At 41.1% G+C, this 15,537-nt stretch overlaps 1 protein-coding gene across 3 annotated transcripts in view; it reads left to right on the top strand.

Moving 5' to 3' along the window:
* fbxw4 (F-box and WD repeat domain containing 4) overlaps positions 1-15,537 on the top strand; it is a 136,074-nt gene that overhangs the window by 9,698 nt on the left and 110,839 nt on the right. For 2 of the 3 annotated variants that reach the window (XM_048551140.1, XM_048551138.1), the window contains exons 2-3: positions 12,447-12,542; positions 13,878-14,063. In XM_048551140.1, the coding sequence (XP_048407097.1) occupies positions 12,447-12,542; positions 13,878-14,063 (282 nt within the window). The remainder of the gene's footprint in view (positions 1-12,446; positions 12,543-13,877; positions 14,064-15,537) is intronic. The other variant, XM_048551139.1, reaches the window with a different exon arrangement.

The following is a 15,537-nucleotide window of genomic DNA, read 5'->3' as shown; positions in this document are numbered from 1 at the left end:
GTGACCTCTACTGGAAAGCAGTTTACATTGGACAAGGGAATAAAGTGAACTTAACTATGTTAATTTCCACAGCCACAGAGACTGCTGATAATTATCAGGCCTGACACTTGTAGCTACTCAGGTGGACAGGGGAAATAGTTTGCCAATTACTGAGAAGATGGTATTTAGGAGGAAAGATTTGGGGTGCAAAGATCTTTACGAATCGATTGTTCACACAATCGTTTTGCCTTTCAGCTATAGAGCCCTAATTGTGTCGACCTCCCCAACCTAAACCAACAAAGCCTGAGAAAGCAAATTATTTTCTTGTCTGGCTTTGATCATGCGAGCAAAGACATGGAATGGGTGGCTATAAGTCAGATGTGTAGGAATGCAATCACACTTTTTTTTGAAAAAGAGTCAAAGGATATTCTAGGCTTGGGGCAGATAGAGGGCATAAGGAGAAAGAGAGAGAGAGAAGAGAAGGGCCTGAGGCTATAACAAAGGGATGGGAAAATGGAGCACCAGGGCAGTTTTGTGTGCGAAGCGGCCACTGTAACGTGTGTTAACAGCTATGTGAGATGCTTATTTACAGCCTGAATCTTTCTTAAATGGCCTGGGGGGACGATGGCTGGAAACAAAAGCTGATGGGAATGTAGCTTAAAGAAAGAATCAAGGGTTTGGGGGGTGGTGTTCAGTGGAGGTGAGAAGCATTGAACTATTTAATTCAGTTGCAAGGTGGATACTCCCATATTGTCAAATTCCAGCAAGTGCCTCTAAATCCTTGGACGTCAGGATTGCATGTTTATAAAGTGAGATTACTTGGAAATTGCAGTCATCATGAAGGCAAACTCACCCCTTGCCTGAGGCGTCTGATTCACTGCTAGTCGTCTCTCCCTTTGAGAACAGCCCTATGGTTCTTTGGGATTATGGTGACTTTATCTTACTTTTATCTTTTTATTTGGATACTATGTTGATCCATGGGACTGTAGCCAGTGTCTGTGTTTTAATTTAGGATTGTGTTGTGGGCTGAAATAAGAACATTGGAGCAGGAGGAGGTATTTACTCCTTGAGCTTCTTCTGCTATTCAGTTGGCTAATCTGTACCTTAACTCTTTCTGCTTGCCTTGGTTGCATAATCCTTAATAGCCTTGCTCAATAAAAATCTTATCGTTCTGAAGAGCCTCTTTTTGACACAAAATGTTAACTCTGTTTTCTCTACAGATGACGCCTGCCCTGCTGAGCATTTCCAAGGTTTTATTTCTTTTTCAGATTTCCAGCTTGTATATTTTGACTTTATTAAAAGTTTGACCATCTCACTTTTAAAATTTTTAGTTTACTGTTGGCTTCAATGTTTTAGGGGAGAGTATTCAGGTTCCCACAATCCATTGTGACACCAGACCTCAACAGCCTAGCTCTAACCTGACAGTGCTGCTCCCATATTTTTGGATTCCCCTGACCAGAGGAAATAGTTCCTCCCTATCTACCATATGAAATCCTTTAATCATACAATCTTAAACATCTTAAAGTTATAAAAGATAGGTCCAGATTATAATCAGCATTTTGAATGTTGCAGTTTTGAAAATAAGGGCAGCACTTTTTACTCTTCACTTTTCTCCCTCTTTCTACTAAAGACACAATCATAGAATGTATGGCGTTGAAACAGGCCCTTCAGTCCAGCTCATACATGATCACCAGATATCCTAAATTAGTCGAGTCCCATTTGCCAGCATTTGGCCCATATCCCCCTAAACCCTTCCTATTCATGTACCCATCCAAGTGTCTTTAAGTATTGTTATTGTACCAGCTTCCACCACTTCCTCTGGCAGTTCATTCCATACATGCACCACTCTGTGTGAAAACGTTGCCCCTTAGATCCCTTTTAAATCTTTTCCCCTCTCACCTGAAACCTATGCCGCCTATCTTTTGGACTTTGCCATGCTGGGGAAAAGACCTTGACTGTTGACCCTATCTATGCGCCTCATTATTTTATAACTCTCTATAAGAGCACCCTTCAACCTCTGACACTCTAGGAAAAACAGCCCCAGCCAAGAAGGCCTCTCCCTATTGCTCAAACCCTCCGACCCTGACAGCATCGTGGTATATCTTTACTAGTTCCACAACATCCTTGGCATGAGAGTCACTCCTATATTACAGGCTACCATTGGTCACTTGCCATGTTTTTCATTTTTACACAAAGATTGTTAGAGGTATTTTAACAGTGAAAGACATAGCAGCTCCAGCTTTCCCTGATTCTTCCCTCATGCTTATATGTCTAATTCAGTGGAAGTCTTTGGAAAATGATCAGCTTCCTTGGCTAATTTTCCTCTTTTTTTTGTTTTAGCCCAGTGTTGTTGAAGCCAGTTGTCAACTACTTTAGCTACTATGGCCAGCTTCAACGATTGCTAAGTTGATCAGAAAAAGTAACATTGGTGTTTCTTGGCCAATTCAACACAGCAGGTACAAGTGCAGTGTCTTTGTGGGATTTTAAGATTGAAATTTTTGTGGAGGAGACCTTTTTTAATCAGTCTTTTAAAAATAGAGGCACATGAAGATCTGGAGAAAGGTGTATTTGTGTAGAAAGCTTTACGACTAACGGTGGAAATGGAAAACCCTCCACCGGTCCACTTTCTGAGCATTCAATTGGGCTGGAACAGATGGTGTGCAACCTTAGAACCTTGTTCAAGTCTGAGAGTTATACTCCAGATGTATTTTTCACCTAAGGCTGAATTGTACCTTCAGTAACAGGGCCAAGCTCTCACTCCATGTCTCTCTATCTGCCCTATAGCTCCTGCCCTACTTTCGAGTCTCTTTGCCTAAACTGTCATTACCCGTCCTAAACCTCCCAGAAAGATTTGCAAGTTGTTCCTCTTCTCCCTCTGCCCATTCTGTGTCGCAAGCTTTATTCATAGCTTTGACTTGATTTGATACAACAAGTACAGTTTATTATTACTTAATTTGCTGAAAAGTGTTTATAGTTGCCAGAAAGTCACGATTTTTACTTTACTTTTTTACCTTTATTTTCCTCCAACATTTTCCTTGTTAGCTTCCTTACTTTATAAATCACAAACTTTTTAGCCTGTTTAAGAATCTGCATCCTGACATGTACAAAGTCTCAATCCTATATAACCCCAAAAAATCGAATTTAAAATCATTGTCTTCTGCAAATTTCTTCCAGACCTCACACCAGCCAACACTCCTCCTCTTGCTCATTACAATCTTCTCTGCATGACATTCACTTTGTCTCCTTGGACATTGGCCTTTATGTCTTATCCTCTCTCAGCTCAGTTTGGGAGCTTTCTTCTGCCTCATTTCTACTGTCAGGAACTCCATCACTGAGCTGTGCTGCTGAACTTCGCTTCTCTCTGGCCAAGCACTTTTGATTACCTATCTTGACAGTCTGTCTGTCTAACGTCCCCAGTCCTCTTTCTTGTTTCCCTATGTGTGAGCACACAGTAAAAACTGAGATAACAAGGCGTAGAGCTGGATGAACGCAGCAGGCCAAGCAGCATCAGAGGAGCAGGAAGGCTGATGTTTCGGGCTTAGACCCTTCTGAAGGTTCTAATCCTGCCATGACAGGTGATGGAATTTGAAATCAATAAATATCTGGAATTAAGAATCTAATGATGACTGTGAAGCCGTTGTTGACTGTTGGAAAAAACCATCTGGTTCACATCCTTACCTGGTCTGGCCTACATGCGACTCCAGACCCACAGCAACGTGATTGACTCTTAACTGCCGTCTGGGCAATTAGGGATGGGCAATAAATGCTGCCCAGCCAGCGATGTCCTCATCCTCTGAATGAATAAAGGAAAAAATTCCTTCTAGAGAAGTTGATTCTGGAACATGGGAGAAGTGGGATTAGGTTGTTTGCTCATTGTCTCATTTTAGAATAGTCTCTGAAACAGTTTAGTTGAAAGAAAAAGATCATGATTCATGTTTCAATACAGATCTTGATCGCCAGATCTAGGCTAACACTCCAGTGCTAGTACTGAGGGAGTGCAGCAGAGTTGGAGGTGCCATTACTTAGATGAAATATTAAATCCTTGTCCCAGTTTTCCCTCTCGGCTGTATGTACTGCAAACACATGACACTGCTTCGAAGTACAAAGGAATTCGCCCTCGTGGCCTGCTGGTAATTATCCGATGACCACAATCACTAAAACAGATGGTCAGCTCATTGTCACGTTGCTGTTTGTGGGATCTTGCTGTGTACATATTGTTTCCTAAATTACTGCAGTGACTCAAATTCAAAAGTATTTCATTTGCTGTTATTGATTTGAGATAACATGCAAGATTCTATAGAAATGAAATTTTTCCGCTTCAAATTTTTATTAATTTCAAAATTTAATAATAATAAGTTTCAGTTGACCATGCAATGAGGTGAATGAGCTGTTAGACCAGAATAAACCCGCAATGGATTCTTAACAGCATGTGACCAGGTTAAACATCAACTCTCACTTGAGTGGCTGTCAACAGCCCCAGGAAATTCTGAGCTATTTTGAGAGCAACTTTGGGGGAAGAAATGGGTGATGTAGGGTAAGTGTGGGGGGATGAGAAAAAGTATCTGGGGCCTCAGAATGTAAAGGTTTTTTGAGGAAGAGAGGCAGAAGAGCAGTGAGATGTGTGAAATGTGACAAGGAGGTAGTTTGTCCTTCGAGGACGTGGGGCTCCTGCTCTCGTTCTTACGCGGTGGTTGATTTACAGTCTGCTCTGTTTGGTGAACATGTGTCTCACATTTGTTTCTGCAGAACAGCAAATGGTAACTGCTTAAAATAAGTGAGCTGCCTGCCGACCTTTTGTACTTTGACCTAATAGATGTTTTAACTTGTATCTGGATGTATTGGACAGTTTTGGATAACAAAAAAATGTAACCAGTATAATCTTCTTTTCAGTTTTTTTTTCACTTCTTAAGGTATTGGGACATGCTTCTTTTGGAAATGTTGGTGTACTGTCTCCTTTCCTCCCAAGGGAGCATGGACTGTGATTATGACAGGCATGTTGTGCAGCAGGGAAGAAGCTTTCATCACTTCACTTCGACCTTTGGGCAAGCGACTGTACAAATTAGTAAGGCAATTGCCTGCTTGAGCCTGCTCTGCCATTTGATAGGATTATATGTGATCGGTTTTGCTTATCAAAAATCTGTATACTTCTGCTTTTAATAATATTCAAAGACTGTGCTTCCATCACCTTTTATTGAGGAAGAACGTTCCAAAGACTTTCAACCCTATTTCTCATTCCTTTAAGAAAGGAATGACCACTTATTTTTAAACAGTTGACCCCAAGTTCTAGATTCTAGATCAGAGGAAACATCCTCTGTACATGTACCCTATCAAGACCCCTCAGGATCTAGGAAGCGTCAGTCAAGTCAACTCTTGCTGTTCTTCACTTGAGCAGAGGCAAGCCTAGTTTGTCCAACCTTTCCTCATAAGTCAATTTAATGAATTCAGTTATTAGTCTGGAAGACTTTCTCTGAACTGCTTCCAATGTATTTACATCCTTCCCTAAATAAGGAGAACAGTACTGAACGTAAGTACTCCAGTTGTCAGTTCTTTGGCCATTGTATTTTATGGGAAGTCTGATCAGTGATGTCCTAGTTGTGACTTGAAGGATGACGCTCATCTCTGAATCAGAGCATAGGTTTACGACTCACTCCAGCTTCAGGTACAAAATCTAACTGACACTCCCAGTGCCACTACTGAGGAAGCGTGGCATTGATAGATATGCAGTGTTTCAGATGACGTAAATTAAACTAAAGCATTGTTTGCCCTCAGATTGGCATAAAAGATTTCTTTGGTATTATTTCAAGGAAGAGCAGAAGAATTTTTTGATGTATCATGATCAATATTTATCCTTTTGCACAGAACAATTTCAGTTTATCTGATTATTGATCTACATCACTACAACAACCGCATTTAAAATGCTTCATTATCTGTAAAGCCCTTCACTAGTGATATTTGGTACAGAAATGTAGGCCTGTCTTTTATTGCCCCATTTGCTGTTTGCAAAATGTTGCTATATTTAAATTGGCTGTTACGTTTTTACGTTGCTACTTTGGCATTACGTCTAAAATACATCGTTGTCTGTAATGCTTCAGGTTGGAAATCTGAAATAAAAACTGGAAACACTCGTGATGATTTGACAAAACGTCATTAAGCTGACATCTTATCTCTGCTTTCCTGTTCGTAGATGTTGCGACACAAATGCTAACTAAAAGCAACACAGATCCTAAATTGAATCTCAAATTAGTCTGTCTGATATGTCCATGCAGGGGCTAACACTAATTAAGTAATTTAGCTGTTGTATGTTCACCCAGAACTTCTTGACAAATGACTTTTGACAACAGCTAGGATATCTACTCATGCTTGTTCTTTAGTGATCTGTTGACAGCTGGATATGAATATCGAAGTTCATTTGACCCTTTTCTTCTTAAAAAAAGAGACATGGATTTCTAGAGAACTATACGTGACTTCCAAAACACTTAATAAACAATGAAATACTTTTGAAGTATAGTCACTATTATGATGCAGCCAATTTGTGTGCAATTTCCATTAACAGCGATGTCACTATTTCTAGGTAAATGGCTTTGTAATGCTGTTTAAGAGATTAATATTGTCCTGTAGACTAGTGAGAACTCCCCTGCTGATCTTTGAAATAGTGTGATGGGATCTTTTAAATCCATCTGAGAGGCCAGACAGGACGTTGGCTTAATGTCTTATTGATAACAAACTGCTCAGTACTACATTGGGAGTGCCAGTCTGTTGATTTCCAGTCTGTGAAGTAGCACTTGAATCAATGGCTTTCTGATTCAAACAATAGCCCTAATTATTTAACTGCAGTTAATATATCCTAGCTACCAGATGTTGTATCTGGAAAGAAAACCTACAGTCACCATGAAATTCCTATCCTCACTGAATTTATTATAATCCACTGTTGATAAAATTATTCCAAACTTCTTGCCTAGCCATCCAACTGGAAATCATCTGAAACTTCAGTGTCCTTCTTCAGACAAAGTGTTGTTCAACCATTACTCATATTACTCAAGTGATCTCTTGGCTGTGAGCTACAGAATTACTTGATATTAAAATTCACATCCTTTATTATAAATCCTTACATGTCCTTCTCTCTCCTTAACCTTACCAAGGTGTTTAACCTCGTAACTCTCCAAGAAAGCTATTTGAGTTCTCCAATTCTGACCTGTTTAGCATTCTAGATTTTAATCGCTTCACAACAGACAGCTAAACTTGGACACCCTTCTATATTGTAACCACATGGTGAGTGAAGAGAAAATTCTTGAGTCAATCTTTGACAGATTTGAACTGGTTTCTCCCCACTTGTCCAAAAAGGTAGGTGCATTGGGTGTGTCTTACCAGTTACCTTTTCAAAAGACCAGAAGACATAGGAGTGAAGTAAGGCCATTCAGCCCATCAGGTCCACTCCGCCGTTTAAATCACGGCTAATGGGCATTTCAACTCCACTTCTCTGCACTCTCCCTGTAGCCCTTGATTCCTTGTTAGATCAAGAATTTGTCAAACTCTGCCTTGAAGGCATCTAATGTCCCGGTCTCCACTGCACTCCATGGCAGTGAATTCCACAAGCCCACCACTCTCTGGCTGAAGAAATGTCATCTCACTTCCGTTTTAAATTTACCCCCTCCAATTTTAAGGCTGTGCCCACAGGTCCTAGTCTCCCTGCCTAACGCAAACAACTTGCTAGCGTCCACCCCTTCTAAACCATACATTATCTTGTAAGTTTCTATTAGATCTCCCCTCAACCTTCTAAACTCTGAGTACAATCCCAGGATCCTTAGCCGTTCATCATACGTTAAACCTACCATTCCAGGGATCATCCGTGTGAATCTCTGCTGGACACGCTCCAAGGCTAGTATGTCCTTCCTAAGGTGTGGGGCCCAAAATTGGACACAGCATTCTAAATGGGGCCTAACTAGAGCTTTATAAAACCTCAGAAGCACATCCCTGCTTTTATATTCCAACTCTCTTGAGATAAACGACAACATTACATTCATTTTCTTAATCACGGACTCTACCTGCAAGTTAACCTTTAGAGAATCCTGGACCAACACTCCCTGACCCCTTTGTACTTCTGCGTTACGAATTTTCTCACCATTTAGAAAATAGTCCATACCTGTATTCTTTTTTTCTAAAGTGCAAAACCTCACACTTGCTCACGTTGAATTTCATCAGCCATTTCCTGGGCCACTCTCCTAAACTGTCTAAATCCTTCTGCAGCTTCCCCACCTCCTCAGTACTACCTGCCTGTCCACCTATCTTCGTATCATCGGCAAACTTCGCCAGAATGCCCCCAAATCCTTCATCCAGATCATTAATATATATGGTGAACAGCTGCGGCCCAACACTGAACCCTGCGGCACACCACTCGTCACCTGTTGCCATTCTGAAAAAGAGCCTTGCTACTTCCTCCTCCTGAATCTGGCAGCACTGCTTTGAGGAGGATTGAGAAATAGTGTGCAGAACGTGAAGAACCTATACACGGAATGAGGAATTACAGCGGTGGATGTTGTCTCTGAATTCTTACTATTGAGCTCATGCGCTATTGCCTTGTATTCTGGCAGATACATTTTCTTATGTGCTTGCATGATGAACAGTGAATTGGCTCAGTATTTATAAGTCTAAGGTAGTGCTCTTTTCTGCTGGGAGGTCAGGAAACCCATAAGAATTATTGTCAGTCAGTTTACATCTGTCATTATGATTGTGAGAAAGAAAGGCTTGCATGCTTTACCACCTTTATTGAACTATGTGGAAACATCTTGAAATTCACCTAATCTGCTTAATTATTTTGAATGTGCAGCTGCAAGTGATGTGGCTGGCATTTTCTTACAACCTAATCTCGCCAATTAGAATGAGCTGAGTGACTAGTGGTTCTGATTTTTGTAATCTTGAAGGAGAGATTTTGCAAATATCTTCAAACTTCTACACTGCTAAGCACATTTATACAATGTCTTTAATGTCCTATAAAATTCAAGGCATTTCAGAGGAGCAATGTCAGACAAAAATCAACAGTGAATCAAAGAAGGAAAGATGGAAAAAACTTGTCAGAGGTAGGTTTTAAATCATGTCTGAAAGTGGAAGAGAGGTTAGAGAGGAAATTCCAGAGTTTTCGGGCCATTGTGGCTGAAGATGCAGCCACTATGGGTGAATGAGACCTGGGCGCAAATTAAGTTGGGGGATTGGCGTTTTGGCAGAACTCACGGTTTCTAGTTTACAAGTTGGGAGACCGGTCAGGATTGCCTTGGAGTTGGGTTTCAGCCCATAATCTTCTGATTCAGGTAAAAGTGGTATCACTGATCCAAGCTGAAGTATACATGTTAGCGACTGTCTGCGCTGGAGTGAATCGCATGCTTCTCGAGTCTTGCAAGTTTGTTAGTTTGATATTACTGTTCGGTATTTCATCTATTCCATGGTGTAAAGACTGTGTCTTTTTATGTTTTTCTGTATTTTTGATTGTGCTGAAATGGGAAAAGGACTGCTTTGTAAATTTGGTTTGTGGTAAGAATTGCTGCATTTTTTTTTAAAAAACGAGCTACCAATTCTCATTGTAAGTGATTTTTAAGTTACTGCTTATTCAACAAGTTCAGGATGGTTAGTTACAGATGAACTGACACTAGGGGGCAGGTAGGAAGTGAGATTTGGCCAGCAGACAGTAGCTTAATTGTCTGGGGAGTGGTGACCATTTGCAGATGATAAAGACCTTTGCTTGCTGACAACTATGATTGGCTCCAAGGTAGCTGCACGTTTTTGTGGGTTTGAACACTGGCCAAAATCCTTCTAACCTCCAGAATTGGAGATGGTGTCTTTCTCAGTTTAAAAAATACTGAAAGCCGAAAGAAAGCTCTTTTATTCTTTCCTTCCCCAGTTGCTGCAAGCTGTGACTTTTGACCAAAAACTAAGGGACTTTGTAGTTTGTAAGCTAGTTGTTCTGTGCCTCCTACGAAGATGTGAAAAGTACTTGGAGAAGAAAGATTAACAAACAGCAAGTCTCGACAAGCAAAAGGATCATCTCTGTAAACTTTATGGCCATTGAATTGCCTTCACGGTTCCACCCATAACACAGATAATGGGAACTGCAGATGCTGGAGAATTCCAAGATAATAAAATGTGAGGCTGGATGAACACAGCAGGCCAAGCAGCATCTCAGGAGCACAAAAGCTGATGTTTCGGGCCTAGACCCTTCATCAGAGAGGGGGATGGGGAGAGGGAACTGGAAGAAATAGGGAGAGAGGGGGAGGCGGACCGAAGATGGAGAGTAAAGAAGATAGGTGGAGAGAGTATAGGTGGGGAGGTAGGGAGGGGATAGGTCAGTCCAGGGAAGACAGACAGGTCAAGGAGGTGGGATGAGGTTAGTAGGTAGCTGGGGGTGCGGCTTGGGGTGGGAGGAAGGGATGGGTGAGAGGACGAACCGGTTAGGGAGGCAGAGACAGGTTAGACTGTACCCGGTGCGGCTTCCTCTACATTGGGGAAACTAAGCGGAGGCTTGGGGACCGCTTTGCAGAACACCTCCGCTCAGTTCGCAACAAACAACTGCACCTCCCAGTCGCAAACCATTTCCACTCCCCCTCCCATTCTCTAGATGACATGTCCATCATGGGCCTACTGCACTGCCACAATGATGCCACCCGAAGGTTGCAGGAACAGCAACTCATATTCTGCCTGGGAACCCTGCAGCCTAATGGTATCAATGTGGACTTCACCAGTTTCAAAATCTCCCCTTCCCCTACTGCATCCCTAAACCAGCCCAGTTCGTCTCGTCCCCTCCCCCCACTGCACCACACAACCAGCCCAGCTCTTTCCCCCCACCCACTGCATCCCAAAACCAGTCCAACCTGTCTCTGCCTCCCTAACTGGTTCTTCCTCTCACCCATCCCTTCCTCCCACCCCAAGCCGCACCCCCAGCTACCTACTAACCTCATCCCACCTCCTTGACCTGTCCGTCTTCCCTGGACTGATCTATCCCCTCCCTACCTCCCCACCTATACTCTCTCCACCTATCTTCTTTACTCTCCATCTTCAGTCCGCCTCCCCCTCTCTCCCTATTTATTCCAGTTCCCTCTCCCCATCCCCATCTCTGATGAAGGGTCTAGGCCCGAAACGTCAGCTTTTGTGTTCCTGAGATGCTGCTTGGCCTGCTGTGTTCATCCAGCCTCACATTTTATTATCCACCCATAACACCGTTGTTTTTTATTTATCTGTGTGTGCGTAGAGCAGGAGCTTTAGAGTCCTGGAATTTTAACCAGTGGATCTGTGTGTCACCATAGTTGTTCATAATTGCTGGAATGTATTTATTTGTAATAAATAGTCATTCTTGTTAAGTACAGAAATGCAGTTCATGTTTTCTGTTAACCTAGGCCTTCAAAGAAAGGTAACTTGGAGAATTTTGCGTATTTGGAGAAACCTTTTAACTTTCTTGATGACTTTGGGTATAGTGGGTAGATTTCCAATGCTCTATCCCAATGAAGTGTTACAATAAGTGAGATAGGACTGGTGGAGATTTACTGGTGTAGATGGATTGAACCTCTGCCTTTGGAAATGTATACATAAGAATTAAAGTTGCTATGCCAGCCAGTCCATTTTCACCGTGAGAGTTGGCACTTGGTATTCTTTGCTTGTGAAATCATTTAGCTTTGTTCTGATTCCATTCTGTGATCCATGCCTTTGTTACCTATAGACTTGATTATTCTAATGTCTATCTGGTTGATCATCTACTCCGTTGTAAGCATTCAACTTGAGGTCATCTGAAACTTTGGACCATGTCCTTCACACAAAGTCCTGTTCACCTATTAACAATATACTCAGTGATCTCTTGACTGTGACCTAAGGAATTTTTTGATATTAAAATTCTCATCCTTATCATAAATCCTTAAATGATCTCATCCCTTCCTATCTTTGCAAAAGTCTTTAATCTTAAAACTACCTGAACAAGCTGCTTGAGCTCTCCAATTCTGACCTGTTTAGCATCCCATATTTTAATTGCTTCATGACAGACAGCTAAATTTGCAAATGCATGGACCGTAGTTATGCTTCTTTTGTCTCTGACTTTCTTCCTTTTTAAGACTGTCCTTAAGACCGTCCCCTCTGACCAAGCTTTTTGGGACACCTGCCCTAACATCATCAAATGTGGCTTAGTGTGAAGTTTTGTTTATTAATGCACCTATGAAACACTGTGAGACATTTTATAATGTTAAAGGTGCTACATAATTTACAAGTTTTTTTTAAATTGCTTGTAGCACGCTTCTTTCTGGAGCGATGCTGATATTAAGGAGTGATTTGGGGCCGAAGCTTGCATAAGATGTGTGATAGATGCTTTCTCATCCATTGAAAAAAATGATTTGTGTAAAGTGGGCTTCTGAGTTTGTGCTACCTATCAACACGGCCTCTACCGTCGCTGACCACATTACTCCAGTTACTAAAGTCTTTTCTGTACTTGACTATTATAGGTTTCCCCAAATTGCACTCAAAGAGCGAGTGAAGTTCTCACAGAACTGGAAGCGTGGGAGGTGTCGCCAGGAGATTTTGCTGAGGTGGAGGTACAAGTATGTGGTAATTTCACTGTATCTTTATTCTTTCAGCCTTTCTGAATATGATGATGCATATTGCATCTCGGTACCTTGGGCACTGAGTACCTTTTGGTATGATACTTGAGCAACCAATCTGCAAAAGACAGAATAGCAAAGCTTTCTCGACATGCCTTGTACGTGTTTAACAAGGCTAAGTACAGCATGGGGTTAAGTACAGAGTAAAGCTCCATGTATGCTGTGTCCTTCAAACACTCCCAGAGCATGTACATCCTGGGTTTAGATACAAAGTAAAGCTGTCTTTACACTGTCCCCATCAGGTCAGTTACAGTACAGAGTTAGATCCCAGAGCAGGTGCAACAGGTGTCTTTGCACAGAAAATGCACTGTCCAAATTTACTGGCACTTCTAATCTGTCGTTTCATAGACCTGTGGGTGAAATGGGGCTTTTTCTCCCCTAGTTCAACAAAAGGACTCAATGGTTAAGCTGCTTCTGTTTTGTAAATTTTGTAAATTTGTAAATAGTTACTTGGCAGTACAGAAATACTGCTGAAACGTAAGACATATTACTGATTTTTTTTCATTTTGCAATCATTAGGACAAAAGCTGGAATGCTAAATTTCAAACCACCAAAATTTATATTTCAGGACAAAAAAGATTGCTCATCAGTTAGCAATTTTACTCTGGCTGAGGCTTCGCCGAGGAGGAAGCGACAGAGAACTATAGGATCTCCAAGTTCCTGAATAATTCCAAAGATTTTAACCGTGTTCTTAACTGTAGAGAATGGCTTCCTGGATATGAATGCATGTCCCCTCTGGCAAGTGTAACTGAGTAATGTTACAAGTCTTACTGCCAAATTAAATTGATTGTGAGCATTAACATTAGAGCATTTGAGGATTGGGCATCACTTGGGTGTGCAATCACAAGGTAGATGTTTTGTATTTTGTTTTGCAAGATGTATGTGTTTTATATCCTGCCTATTACAAACAGTTAGAGAACATGCTGTTTGATTTGATCAACCATCATTAGGACTTACAACCAATACTGGCATTGCACTTGCAATGTAATTCATTGACAGCATTGTTTAATTGTGTGGTAGCAGAATGTCATTTTAGATTGACAACTGCATCCTTTCAGTGGAAAATATCTTTCATGCCACTACTGCATAGTAGTAGACTGAAATGGCTTCTTAACTTGTTGTTCACATTTCTGAATTATTTTCTAGGGTATTGTTATTACTGTTTGAAACTTACATATATCCTGATGAATGCAAGACGAAAGCTTTGACTCTATGCTCAGCAGTATTCTCGTGAAATTATCCTGAGATGATTGGACCATTCTAATTTGTCCTCAGTTTATTGCCGTGGTTACAGCTGGATGATCAGTGGCTCTACCTCTCCCAAGCAGCTGATATCCGAGCATATCCTCTAAGGCAGAACAGTGTCAGCTTTCAGCGACGGCCTGTCTCCGTGTATACTGGCCATCAGGATGATGTCTGCCGGTTTGTCGTCAATGAATCACATGTTATCAGTGGTGGTGGGTAAGTGATTTGAGTCACTGAGTGAGGATTGGAGATTCACTCCTGTTAAATATATTCCATTTGGTGTGTTTCTTATTAGGGCTTGTCTATGTGTGATGCATGTTGAGCTTAATGGTTACATAGAATATGTGTACGTTGGATTTACAGTGCAAAACTAGGTGTTTCAACCCTAGCAGTCTATGTAAAAACTGAAAGATGCTGTAAATCAGAAATAAAAACAGAAATTAGTGGAAAAGTTCAGCAGGTCTGGCGGCATCTGTGAAGAAAAAAAATTCAGAGTTAATGTTTCAGGCCCAATGACCCTTCCTCAAAGCTTAAACTGCTTGCAAAAACAAAAATTGCTGTTCTGTGTGGTGTACATTGTCTACTCCAGCCACCTCTCATCTCTTCTGTCCTAAATTTATCATTGTAATCCTCTATTTCCTTCTCCTAATGTACTTGCCTCGCTTTCCCTCAAAAGCATCAATGTTATTCTCTGCTATTCTTGCCACTATCTGGATAGTTGTGTTCCATCTGAATTTCTGGTTGTGTTCCTTGGTGACTGTTGTACATCAATATGCTTTTTCCAAAAGTGAAATCTTTGCTCAATATCCGTTCTAAGAAAACCTTTCATAATTTTAGATCTCTTTTTGAATTCACACATTAGCCTTAATATTTATTTCAAGAGGAATGAGACCTAACATCATGATATGCACACCATGCATTTCTGATATTATTTTTGTAGTTCTTCTCTGCACTGTCTCTTGTGCTCCTTTGTCCTTTTCATAACATAGGAACAGAACTGTGTTAAAAACTTTTGTCATCTGATAACATAAGGCTTATTTGTCATTTCAGCATTAGAAACTGTGTATTTCCACAATGTGAATTGGATGAAAACACTTGATGTGTACAAAGTATTCATTTCGTCTTTAATATTCGTATGTTTCAGTATTAGTTTTGGTGTATGTACAGTATATAATGTACAAAAAGAAGCAATTCACCCCATTCGGTATTTTACAAATCATTTACCTTATTATGTTTACATGCTACCCCCACCAACATCATCCAAAAACAATTTCAGCAGATGGCAGACATCTCTGGTTGACACTTTTTTTTACTCATGATTTTGAAGAAAGAAGGCAGTGGGGAGCCGTCATTGGTTCCACCCTACTTTTGACCTCTATTAATCTCTGTAATTCCTCTATGCCTGCTGTTCTGTGATTTATCTGCACTCTGCTAAATTCTGGCTTCCTGAACATTCCCAATTGTGATTGCTGTCTACACCTTTTACCTGTCTGTTCCCTAAACTCTCCAGAATTTCCGACATAGGCACTCTATCTGTTTTTCCTCTGCCAACCAACCCCTCCCACCTCTCTTTCTCCATCCTGGCCCCTGTTCATTCTGCCCTAGCTTTCTGGTCCCCTTTTATCACACTTCTTTGGCATCTGTTCTCAAACTTTTTTTTTCCATCTCCACCCCATTACCCTTGTACTGT

This window comes from Stegostoma tigrinum, chromosome 20 (assembly GCF_030684315.1).
Source record: "Stegostoma tigrinum isolate sSteTig4 chromosome 20, sSteTig4.hap1, whole genome shotgun sequence".
Lineage (NCBI taxonomy): Eukaryota > Metazoa > Chordata > Chondrichthyes > Orectolobiformes > Stegostomatidae > Stegostoma > Stegostoma tigrinum.
Note: the sequence above shows the minus strand (reverse complement) of the source record. Positions and strands in the feature narration are given on the sequence as shown.